Source organism: Enhydra lutris, unplaced genomic scaffold, assembly GCF_002288905.1.
Source record: "Enhydra lutris kenyoni isolate GAN:26980312 unplaced genomic scaffold, ASM228890v2 scaffoldscaffold9, whole genome shotgun sequence".
Lineage (NCBI taxonomy): Eukaryota > Metazoa > Chordata > Mammalia > Carnivora > Mustelidae > Enhydra > Enhydra lutris.
In genome coordinates, this window is record NW_019154093.1 from 24,069,561 (window position 1) to 24,081,450 (window position 11,890).

The window sequence follows — 11,890 nt, forward strand, 5'->3', positions numbered from 1 at the left end:
AGGGCAAGGGAGTTTTGATCAGTGAGGACCACGTGCCCTGCACGGATGCCTGCCCCTGCAAGTGTGAATCAGCCTGGAATTTCACAGCCTCCAGCTTCCCCCCTTCTCTTGCCTCCCTGGAGCAAGTCCACGAGGATACCAGGAAGGCAGCTGGTGGCCTCTGGTCCCTGTGGGCTTGCCCCCACCTCGAGATCGAGAACAGCAAAGCAGAAGGAGGTCCTGGTTTGAGGTCTGCCTGGTTCCTGTCTCAGCTTGGAGATTCTGAACTCTGCGTTTATGCAGGCTTCTCTGAGCCTCAGTTTCCCCGAGACGCACACAGCCAGGATGAAAAAGAGCCCACCAGTCAGAGGAGGTTGTGCTCAGAGAGCGTTAATGCTCTTGGATGGCAAGTTGCCTCGGAGACAAGGAGTTTAGAAATTGGGGGCCTGGGTCCTGCCACCAACCTGTTCTGTGACTCTGAGGCAGTGTTTCCCATCTCTGAGCCTTAGATCTCAACAAGGCGGTTCTGACCTTCTGTGTTCCTGGGCAGGGAGGACAATTGGTCACCAGCAGCTTCGTGGGGAATCCTTGGCTGTGGCAGAGGGGAATCTGGCCCAGTCCCCTGGCTTGTTGGGGCAGCGGGAAAAGAAAGAAACAAAACCTAGACCCCAGCTCATCCAGGAATGGGCTCCTTTTGACCTACATGGATTTTGTGAAGGTTTAAACAGCCTGTGATTTTGTCTGGCTTTGCACGTATTGTTCCTTCATCCTGGATGCTATATCCTGTTCCCCGCATTCTGGGACAGCTCAGATGTCCTCCCACAGAAGACTTTGCAAATGCATGCACGGCTCACCCTTCCTTCAGACTCCTAAATCACCTATCTCCCAGACTGCCTTTAGCCTAGCACTTAACGTGCTCGGAAGACCCCTGAGTTGGAACTATGAGCCCTCCTTTAACACAGGAGAAAGAAGGCTCAGAGAGGTTAGGTCACACAGCAGTGGGAAGCCCTGCTCCCAAGCCCCACCCTCCCCGCCTCTCCGGGCTGGGGCCAAGACCTCGGGTAGGCGCTGGGGGAAGCTCTTACATGCCAACCATTATTTCTCAGAATGCCTTCCTGCTCAGGATGTGAGGTCCTGGAGGTAGGGCCTGCTCTCAGACTGAGTGCTCTGAGAAGCAAAAGCCAGTTACTTCCAGGAAGTATGCAGTAAGTCTTCTTTGGGCCTCAGTTTCCCTTCCTGTGAAATGGGAGCGAGGAGGTATGGCTCAGCACTCCTAGGGGCCTCTCGGACCCAGTCCTTCTCGGCTCCCAAGCCTGCCCCAGTGGCGTAGCCAGGAGGGATTGGGGTGGGGACGGCCGGAGGACAGCCCACTCCGCTCCAGACGGTTGCAGCTCCGGGCCTGGACACCCTAACCCCGCCCTCCCCGCTCGCGAGGTAGCTTTAAGGTCGGGCGGAGCCCGCGGCGTGGCACCTGAAGCCCCGACCCCAACCATCCGGGAGTCTCCGCCCGGACCGACAGTGCGGGAGAACCCGGATCAGGGAGGAGGTGGGGCGGGCGGCGCCCCCCGCACCCAGGAACTATCCGAAGCCCGAGCGCGAGCGCAGGGGTCCCGGGCGGGCGGCCGCGCGGGGGCAGAGTGCGAAGCCCCTCCGCGCCCTCTCCCCGCCCCGAGCGCCCCACCAGCTCGCAGAGCTCCTGCGAGGATCACAGCCCGCCCGGCGCGCGCGTAAGGTGCGGCTGGCGGGACACCTCTCCGCGCCGCCTGGGGGGCGGCGGGAGCGGACGGGACGCCCGGCACCTGCGGGTCAGGGCCATTTGGACCCCTCTGGATGAGACCGAGAGCCGGACCTTGGAGCTTTTGGGGAACAGGGAGAGCCGGGTTAGGAGACCGCTTCTAGGGCCGCACCCTAAGGCCGGGCGCCTCCTGCAGGACCCGAGGGATTGCAGTCCTGGGGACCGTGTCCCCCTCGGTCCCTGCGCCTGGACCACGCCTGACTACCTGCCTCCCGATGGCTTCCTCTGAGGTGGGTGTAAGCTTACTTCTCTCCCTCCTTCCAGAGCATCAAGGCTCTTCCTAACGCCGAGCCCGCCTGTCTCTTCACCTTGACTACGGTGACTTGCCGGTGCAGAATGGACACCCAGGTCTCATCCTGTGTTCTAACTCGCTGGGTGGCCTTGGCCATGGCAGTCAGGGCCTCAGTTTACCCGGCAGTTGATTGGGGATGGTTCGGACCACTTCCTGTTGAGATGGTTTAGTTCTTACAGAAAAGTGGCAGGTGGAGTTCTCCTGTTGGTTACACAGTGTGATCGGGCCCATTTTACAGAGGGAGCCAGGGGAGGCCTGGAGAAGCTAGGTAAGTTGCCCAATGTCAGAGCCAGGGTCCATTCTTGTCCAGCTCTGTGTCACCATGCTTCACTTACAGCTTGCCATCCTGCCATCTCATCTTTACAACTCGCTTTCCCCTGCCAGGCAGAATTTGAGCTCAGCAATGCTGAGCACCTTCAAGGTCACCGAGCTTGGCCATAGTTGGAGGGAGTGACAAGTCTGGTGCAGGGAAGGGCCTCCTCTGGCTGGTGGGAGGTGGGGCTGGCAGCAGCACATAGGCTTCTGGGAGGAGGTGGTTGGTGTCTGGACTGGGTCTTGAAGGGGGAGCTGTGAAATGAGGGCTCTGGATCAGGACCAAGGGCTCCTCAGGACAAGGTCCCCAGGTCCCCAGGACTGGGTTCAAATTTGACACTGACCTCAGGCAAGCTGTCACCCTCGAAGCTCCGTAATGCTGTTGTGGTGATTAGTCGGGGGCCACCTGTAAAGTGCCGCATGGGACCCAGCCCTTGTCAATGCCTGGTACACGTCAGCTGCTGCCATCGTCACATATGTAGGCCAAGGGAGACACGGGAAGGAAAACCCCACCTGCAGACCACCTTCATCTCGAGTGGCAGGATTAATGATGATCCACATTCCCCTCTGCGGTTTTCTCTCTTTCTCACAATGAGCAACCACTGTTTTTATAGAAGCTTAAAAGCACCTTAGGTTACCGTCTGTGGAACAGAGTTCTTTAAGTGTCGAGAAGTACAGCAGTTTCTGGCTTGGGGCCGGGTCCTTCACCTTTCCGGGCTAGGTCTCCTCATTTGTAAAACAGAAATTTCTTTCCCTGCCCTGATCACCCACCTCAGGTGTGGGGAGAGTGAAGAGATGCCACTGTATACCGGCGAGGGCTTATTAACTGTTACCGGCTTGCTGTGAGTTTTGGAGTTGTTTTTCCAAGCTGATTTCTACAGCTTTTCCTCTTGACAGCCTCTCCTAGCTGTCTGACTTCAGAGAGGGAGAAGTCAGGTTCTTTTTCTGTTCCCCTCATAAATGCCTTGAGCTGGAGACGGGAGACACTTGCTCCATACACAGATTTACAGGAAGAGAGCAGCAGGAAATTTATGGATGATATTTTCCTAGATGCTTCTGGTCGTCTGGGGGCTCAGAAAGATTCAGGAAAATGCCTAGAGCACCCCTGTTACATGTATACATTCTCTTTTTATCTCACACGTCCACACATGTATGGGTTTTTAAAAAAATTTTATTTATTTATTTGACAGAGAGAGAGAGAGAGAGAACAAGTAAGCAGAGAGGCAGGCAGAGAGAGAGGGGGAAGCAGTCTCCCCGCTGAGCAGAGAGCCTGATGTAGGGGCTCGATCCTGGGCCCCTGAGATCATGACCCGAGCTGAAGGCAGAGGCTTAACCCACTGAGCCACCCAGGCGCCCCCACACATGTTTTTAAACACAATTGGGAACATGCCCTTTTGAAGTCTACAGCTTTACCTACTAGATCTTTTTTTTTTTTTTTAAGATTTATTTATTTATTTTAGAGAGAGAGGGAGAGAATGTGATTGGGGGGAGGGATAGAGGGAGAAGGACAGAGAATCTCAAGCAGACTCCCCGTTGAGGGCAGAGTCCAATGCGGGCTTGATCCCAGGACCCCAGAATCCTGACCTGAGCCAAAACTAAGAGCCAGCCTCTTAACCAACTGAGCCACCCAGGTGCCCCTTCACCTACTAGATCTTGAACATTTTACTATGGCCCTCGGCTCCCCCAGGAGCACACCCTTGAATGGCGGCACAGTAGGGCACCATTTGGGTTCAGCACGCTTGGCTGGGTGAGCCCCCATTTGGAAGGTGTTCCTGATCACTGAAGTCTAGGGTCTGTGAGTTCCCCAGCCCCCCACTTCACTGACTCAGATTTTGTAAGAGGAGATGTTGTCTCATTAACTTCTTTTAAAGAACCTGCTCTTTATAAGGGAAAGAAAACAAGCCCAGAGCAGTTGATGGGCTCAAAGCCAGGCCTCCACTCCTTGGCTGGATGCTGGAGCCGCTGGAACCCTGGGCTCCCTCCCTCCTTTTAGCTGGTGGGGGGAGGGGCTTTTCCCATAGCAGGGGTTTACCCAGTAACACTTTCCCTCACTTGAGGGAATTTCTTCAACAAATGTGTATTGAGCAGCTACTATGTGCTAGGCATGGGGCGGGTGGATATAGCAGTGAATGGGGCCAATGTGGATCCTGTCCTCAGGGTGCTCACTGTCTGGTGGGGAGCACAAGCAAAGGAGAAGTTAAACAGAGGCAGGGAGGTGCTGTGATCCAAGAAGGCCCAGGGAATTGGCGTTTAAATGGAGGCTTCTCAGGTGAGCGCCAAGCCCAGCCTTGAGGGGAGATAATGGCAGGTTACCAGACAGAGAGAACAGCATGTGCAATGGCCTAGAGGTTGGCTTTGGGGACAACATGGATGTGGGTTTAGTCCCTTCTTGTCTTTGGTAGGATCTGGGGCCAGATTTCCTCCCAGTGTTTGTTTTCCCTGTGCATTTTTTCTTTCCCTGATGGAGATGACCCACCATGCATAATTTGGTATTCTAAGCTGAGAAAAGGAAGATATACACATCTCCTGTCTGCCCCCGTAGTTGTTAAACATTGGTGCTGAGTTTGTTTTCTCAAATGGGTTATTAATATTCCATCCAGGGGGGATGTCACGCTTTACTCACCCTGTCCTTGTGTTGGACATTTAGGCTTTCTCCATACTAGGACCATTATAAATAAGGCCGGGGTGGACATCTTTTTGCACAAAGGGGCCACCTGTTGTGGATGTCAACTTGGAGCTTCTAGTGCCCTCCTTCACACCTGCTCCTTTACCTGCCCTGGGTCTGTGCTTTCCTCTGCCAGCTGGAGGGAAGTATCAACCTCTCTTGGGATTGTGACTGGGAGAAGGGAGCCAACAAGTGTGCCTGCTTGTCCCTCCCAGCCTGTAGCTGATGGGCTGGCAGGTGTTGGGGGCTGGGTGGGGGGGAGTCACACCCACCAGGCTGATGGGGCCTTATGAGGTCTGGGAGTGGGTGCCCGGAGTGAACAGAGACATACTTACTGAGCTCCTGCTGGGTCCCAGGCATGGTGCTTGGAACTTAGGACACATTCTCAGTGGCCTCTGGAACAGCCCTGCCAAGTTGGAAGTATCATCTCCATTTTACAGATGAGGAAAACAGAGGCACAGAGGAGTCAAATGAACTGTCCATGGTTACACAGTGATCTCAGACAAATGGGGGAGGACAGAGAGCGGGGTCTCCAGTTCCCCTGCAGGCCTCTCTCATGGCCCATTTTCTCCTCTCTGCCCTTGTCTGTGTTCAGACGTGTGACGCGAGCCGAGCGGCCTCCGCGCTACGTTATGGCATGACGGTCAGCGGCATGGTGCTTCTGGTAGCTGGGACACTCTGTTTTGCTTGGTGGAGTGAAGGAGATGCAGGTGCTCAGCCTGGCCAGCCGGCCCCACCCACTGGGCACCCCATACCTGAGGCCCCCAGTCCCCTGCTCAGGTCAGTCAGCTTCTTCTGCTGTGGCACAGGGGGCCTGCTACTACTCTTCGGCCTGCTGTGGTCCATCAAGGCCAGCACCCAGGGGCCTCCCCACTGGGACCCGTATCACCTCTCCAGAGACCTGTACTACCTCACTGTGGAGCCCTTGGAGAAGGAGAGCTACAGGTCAGCAGGGCAGGGTGGAAGTGATGGGTGGGGGGTGGGGTGGATAAGACACTGTCATGCTATTGGGCATTTGTGTAACACATTCTCATGGGGTTTCTCCTCTGGACCAGGCCTGGCCTATGTCTTGGGGGTTTGGAGGCTGATCAGCACCATCTTGGAGGCTTTAAAGCCCTTTGACAGACTTCGACAAACAAAGGTAGTTAGAGCTGTCAGAGAGGGGCAGACATGGTCCTATGGAGACATGGAGAAATCCAGGAAGTCTTCCTGGAGAAGGCGGCAATTGAACTCAGCATGGTCTGGGGCTGAGTAATATAGGGGTTAGGAGCCCAGACACAGGAGTCAAACCTACTGGGGTCCTCTCCTGGTTCTATCACTAACTAGCAAGTAGGAAAGTAGATCGTCCAACCCTACGCAGCCTCTGCTTACTCATTTGAGGTAAGAGAGAAGAATAGCACAATAATAGCAAACACCTGTATTCACCATGTGCCCGATTCTATTCTAAGTGCTTTGCATATATTTGCTCATTTTGTATTTACAGCAGTTCTCTGAAGTGGGTCCTGTACTCCACTTGTAGATGAGAACACTGAAGCACGAACTGACTTGCCCAAGGACACCCACCGAGGGTGTGGCACAGTCAGGACCTGAACCCAGGGCCTGTGCTCTCACTGCTCCCTAGCTTACGGGACATGCAGGTGTAGAACTTAGCCCAGTGCCTGGTGCACAGTAGATGCACAGGAAATGTAACTTCCTCAAGTGGATAAGGTAGAGCGAGGCGGTTTAGGCAGGCAGAAGAGCCTGTGCAAAGGCCCGGGAGCAGGATGGGGGTGGAGACAAAAATCTTGCATTAAGACCATCTTTCTCAACCTTTTTAAAATTATGACTCCCTCTAAGGAGCCTTTTTAGGCATTTTTTTTCATCCCACACCCTCTCCATGAAATGTTCATGCCACAGATATATTGTTTGCTCTAGATCTGTATATACGTAAACAGAGTATCACCAAGATACCAGAACCCATTTTTTGCCCTGCAGTGAATGCAGGCTTTACGTGTGCACTTGTTACCTCTTTATCCATTCAGTCAAGTGTGGGCTGTGCCTACATCTCCAGGCCTGCACACAATTCTAGTTCTGTCAGCCTGCAATGTAAAAATCAGTTACCACTTACAGAAGAAGAAGGTGCAGGATATCTGGCCAGCAAGTGGCCGAGCCTGCTGGCTGCAAAGCTGGTATTCTCCTGCCCCAGCCTGTAAGCACTGGGTTTGGGGGTGTTAGGGGCTAAGCCTGGTTACTAAGTGAGCTGGCCAGACAGCCTGGACACCCTTCTCCCCTTCAGGAGAGGGAAAATGTATTCCGAGTTGAAGAATGTAACAAATTCTTCCTGCTACTGGCCTGTGACTCCCCAAGGTCAGAGACAATAGAGCATTCACCAGGGGCCCCTTGGTACAATGGTCTGGCCTTGGTTTGACCCAACTGTTAAAGGGAAGGGCACGGCCCTGGGGACTCTCCAGCCAATCCCCTCACTTCACCGCTGAAAAGCCTGGGTCCCAGAGAGACTGAGGACCCACCTGGAGTTAGTGGTTGACTGGAAGCAGGCCAGCCCTTGGTGCGCTGGCCTACAGCCTGTCGCTCCTTGCCCAGCGTGGCCTGACCACCTGGGGAGGGTGTTGTCTGTACACACAAGTGTGTTGACTCAACAGGGTCAGGGCCATCGTGTGCATGCGTGTGTGTGTGTGTGTGTGTGTGTGTGTGGCCAGCCGGCCTTCATTCCCAGCAGGGCCAGGGAGATGCCCACCCAGGAGGGTGCTCATGACCCATCAGGTCTGGAGACCCAAGTCACAGGTTTGGAACCAGGATGGCCAGGTGTCGGGGAAGCTGCTCTTGTGAACAACTAACTATCTTGTCCCTGAAGCTGATGTCGCCTGGTCCTGCTGCTCTGCTGAGGCCAGCCTCTGGCCCCCCACAGGGAGGGTACTCTACTGGCGGCAGGACAGGAGGTCTCTGGGGACCCCCACCCTCAGGGAGCCCTGCAGAAAAAGCCTGCGTCTCTTCAGACAGGAAGGTTTCAGCGTCTGTTCTTTCATCATAAGCGGTGTGTCCTTGAGCATGTTACTTGGACTCTCTGAGCTATGTCCAGTCCTTCAGCTGTCATCAGGCCATGAGAGAACTTTCCCCTGCGATGGCTGAGAGGATTGGAAGAGGTGAGAGGTGGGGAGGTGTAGACCCTGCAAGGTTCACGCACACTTGAGCACTGTGGCTAGGCCGACTGGGCCCTGTAGTTTCCTGGGCACTCCAGCGCCCGCTCACTAATTTGAGCCTCAAACAGTGGGAGGTAAACGCAGGGATTAGGCCCATTTTACAGATGATACAGCTAAGGTGCGGACAGATTAGGGCTTGGGATAGGAAGAACAGTGATAAGTGCCCTTGGCTTGAGCTTTGCAGTTAGATGGGGCTGGGGCTTTGCCACTTAGTTGACCTTTACTTATCTGTACAATGGCTGAGAGCCATGCCCCCAGGCTTGTCACAGACATGACGTAGATTAGGGAATTTACACATCGAGCAAACCGTAAGTCATCCTTGTGCCTGTCCCTTTCCCTACTGCGGTTACCTGACTCAGCAGAAGGGTGGGAGAAGCAGCACGGGGCCCGGGTCTCCTGCCCCCACTGGGCTCCAGGAGTGAGGCAGGCCCCAGCCCCTTGCTGTGTCTGGGGACCCTAGTGGCAGGCCCATGATGCAGAATGTTTCATGAATGGAGCCTCCATCCGGAAGTGTGTGTGATATGACCGCCCCACGTGGGGCCTCGCGGTGCCTGAGTTCCCAGCCTCTGGACCATGGGTATGGGACTTGGGGCTGGCTGGGCCCAGATGGTTACTAAGGCAACAGCATGTGCATGAGGGCCACTCCATGTCTGCCCTGTAAGCAAACTTCCTGCTGTGGGCTGAGCTTACCCGGCCTCTGTGCCCTGACCTGCCAGCTGTCACCTGCCCGGCTGATCCCAGGCATACCCCAAATCTGTCTCAGGTCTCCAGGGCTTGGAGAAACAGGGCAGAGAGAGGCAGGGGTGTGGCTGGGAGGGGAGCAGGGCAGAGGACATAGGGCTCTGGAAGCTGTATGACCCACATTTTTCTGAGTGTTGTCAGAGCTTTTTCCATTTTCCCCCACCCTGAATCTATAAAATGGGAATTGTCATCTCCATTTTACAGATGAGAAGAAAGAGGCTCAGGCTGCATGAACATGCCTGGGTCATGCAACAACAGATAACAACAGAATCTAGCTTGCTTGTCTCCAGAAGCAATATTCTTTGCCTGCCCTCACGTGCAAAGGATGCTGGGAGCTCAGAGGAGAGCTTTCTCAGCTGCAGGGCTCCCGGGCTGTCTTCCAGAAGAGGAGGGTCTGTGAGAGAAGCGTGCAGTAGCACTAGACAGGGAGCCCAGGTTTGGCTCCTGGCTGGTGCCCTCCATCAGGCTGGCACACAGGCTGGGGGGTCAACCCTAGGCTCTCCACTGGCTTCTTCCATGACCCTATCTGTGACTGGAGCAGCAAACCTGTCTCCCTAGTGGATCACTCTGAGGGCTGTGGTTGGCTCGGGCTGAGAAGACACGTTGTCCAGAAAAGGACCATGGCCCTGGCAGGTGAGAGGTGCTCCCGTGAGGGGCAGCAACCGGTGCCCAGCACACCCCCACACCGGCCTGTAGAATGAAGTTCCCTCCACCACCTCTTCTGACCCCCAGGGCCAGCTCCCTCCAGTCTGTGCAGGCAGACTCCCTGGTGTGGCTTGAACTGCTTCCCCATCCGCTCCAGACTGATGAGCTCTGGCAAGTGACAGCCTCTCCGAGCCCGGGTAGCACTTAAGGTACAGAAGATCTGTGATAAGTTTTGTTCCCCACACCCCTTCCTCACGGAGGCTTTTGAGATTTTGTTGTCAGCTCCCATTTATGGAGCTTATGCTAAGTGCCCCTTCCCCTAGATTATCTCAATTAATCTTCATATAGTCCTATGACATATGTGCCATTATTGTCCTCATTTTATAGATGGGGAAACTGAGGCTCAGATTAATGGAGTTACTGACCCGATGATCTTCCACCAAGAATGGGGCAGAGCAGAGAGTTGAACTAGCCAGTGCCCAGACTCATAAGCGACATTCAGGATCACCTGGTCAGCTCCTGTATCCTGCAGTGTCATCCCAAAGCATAAACAGACCAGACCTGGGATCAGCGACACTCCCACCCGCCAGGGTCCTGGGAGGGGAGGAAGCACAATTCCCCAGAGGTGACCCACCAGGGTTCTGAGAGGACTGAGGGCCAACCTCATTCCCATCAGCATTGTGGCTAGGATACAGGTAACCTGTTTTTGGAATCTAGCTTGTGGAGCCTGGTCTCAGAAGCCTCACAGGATCTGGTCTCTGCCTTAAGTCCCTCTAGAGTAGGTAGTTCATTCATTGGAGGTAGGGCAGGTCACAGGAAAGCCAGGCTGTTTACAGATAGATTGGTTCACCTGATAGATAATGAGCTCTCCGTCTCTGGAGGTATGCAAACAGAGGCAGCCACTTGGCAGACTTACCACATGGGGCCTCAAGCATCCGTTCGGGCAGGAGAACTGATGTCTCCCATCCTGCCTTGAGCATCCACAACTCCAGATCTTGTAAGAGATATTACAATAAGCTAGAAGTCTTTCTGCCTATGAAACATCCCCAGACCCCTACCCTTGGCCCCTGGGTGCTCAACGTCAATCTTTGCCCTGAGGGAGGACCTCGGGCCCCTGATGGGGCAGTGACAGAGGGTGACAGTGCTGTGGGAGCCCAGAGCTCTGCTGGGGGAGGGAGCAGTCAAGGAGCTTAGCAGAGGAGTCTGTCTCACAGGACAAGCGGGGACTGGCCAGCAGGGAGCAGATGGACTTCCCCTGCAAAGAGAACTGAGGAGGAGCAAGGAGTGTGTGTGGGCAGGGAGGGCAGAGTGGGAGGGCTGAGGCTGGCAGGGCTGGCTCACGCCATGCTCCAGGAGTGTAGCCAGGGTGCTGGGGGGCCCACAGAGGGTTTGGACCATGGCATGAAGTCTTCCCTAGCCCCAGCCTTCCTTGCTGTTTCACCCTCGCCCCTGCTATAGCCATTCTTCTTTTGTCCTGCAGGCTCCCAGTGGTGGCTGCCATCCCCACTTACGAGGAGGCTGTGTGCTGCCCACTTGCCAAGGGGCCCCCGACACCACCCGTGGACCCCATGCAGGAAAGCCTGAAGGGCTGTGCCTCTGGGGATGCCTTGCTCGGAACCCAGCGCCCCCTGCAGCCGCCCAACTACGAGAGCATCACTGGTGCCGTACATGACATCTCTGGAGAGACAGCTCCTGGCACGAGGGGCTCCTGCCCAGGCCCGGCTCAGACTTCGGGCGGGAGAGGGTAAAGGCCCCCAGCAGACCCCAGAGCCAGGGCCGGTTGATGAGCTTCCGGTGTGCAGTACAGGGCCTGGTACACACGAGGCACGTGACAAATGATTGCTGCTGAATGCTCTTGTATTTACCTGTCGCTGTGTAACAAACCGCTTCAAATAAATCCGTCTTATTATCTCTCGTGACGCCAGGGGTTGCCTGGGCCCGGCTGGATGGTTCTTCTGTAGTCCAACTGGCCGTTAGCGCTGGCTGTCAGTTGGGGAACTTTGTGGTCCAGGCGGGAAGAGGGGGGCCCAGAGGCAGGGGCAGGACTGCCTGAGGTCACACACAGAGTTTATGATCAGGAGAAGGTGGGCTCCAAATTCAGGCCTCCTGGGCATGGATCCCACCCCATACTGGTCAAGTGACCTTGAACAAACAAGTGGCTCTGCCTCTCTGTCTTGCTTTCCTCCGGTGTAAAATGGGAATTGAGAGAGACAAAGGACCAGGTCCTACCCAAGGAGCTGAGTTGTGAGGAATACACGAGGTGA

At 55.2% G+C, this 11,890-nt stretch overlaps 1 protein-coding gene across 1 annotated transcript; it reads left to right on the top strand.

Annotated features, from left to right (window-relative positions):
- Positions 1-1,086: 1,086 nt before the first annotated feature.
- On the top strand, positions 1,087-11,374 carry LOC111142824 (transmembrane protein 61). The gene is given in 5 exon segments (XM_022496146.1): positions 1,087-1,132; positions 1,135-1,184; positions 2,039-2,122; positions 5,639-5,988; positions 11,107-11,374. Coding segments are annotated over 5 exon segments (798 nt in total).
- Positions 11,375-11,890: the final 516 nt, after the last annotated feature.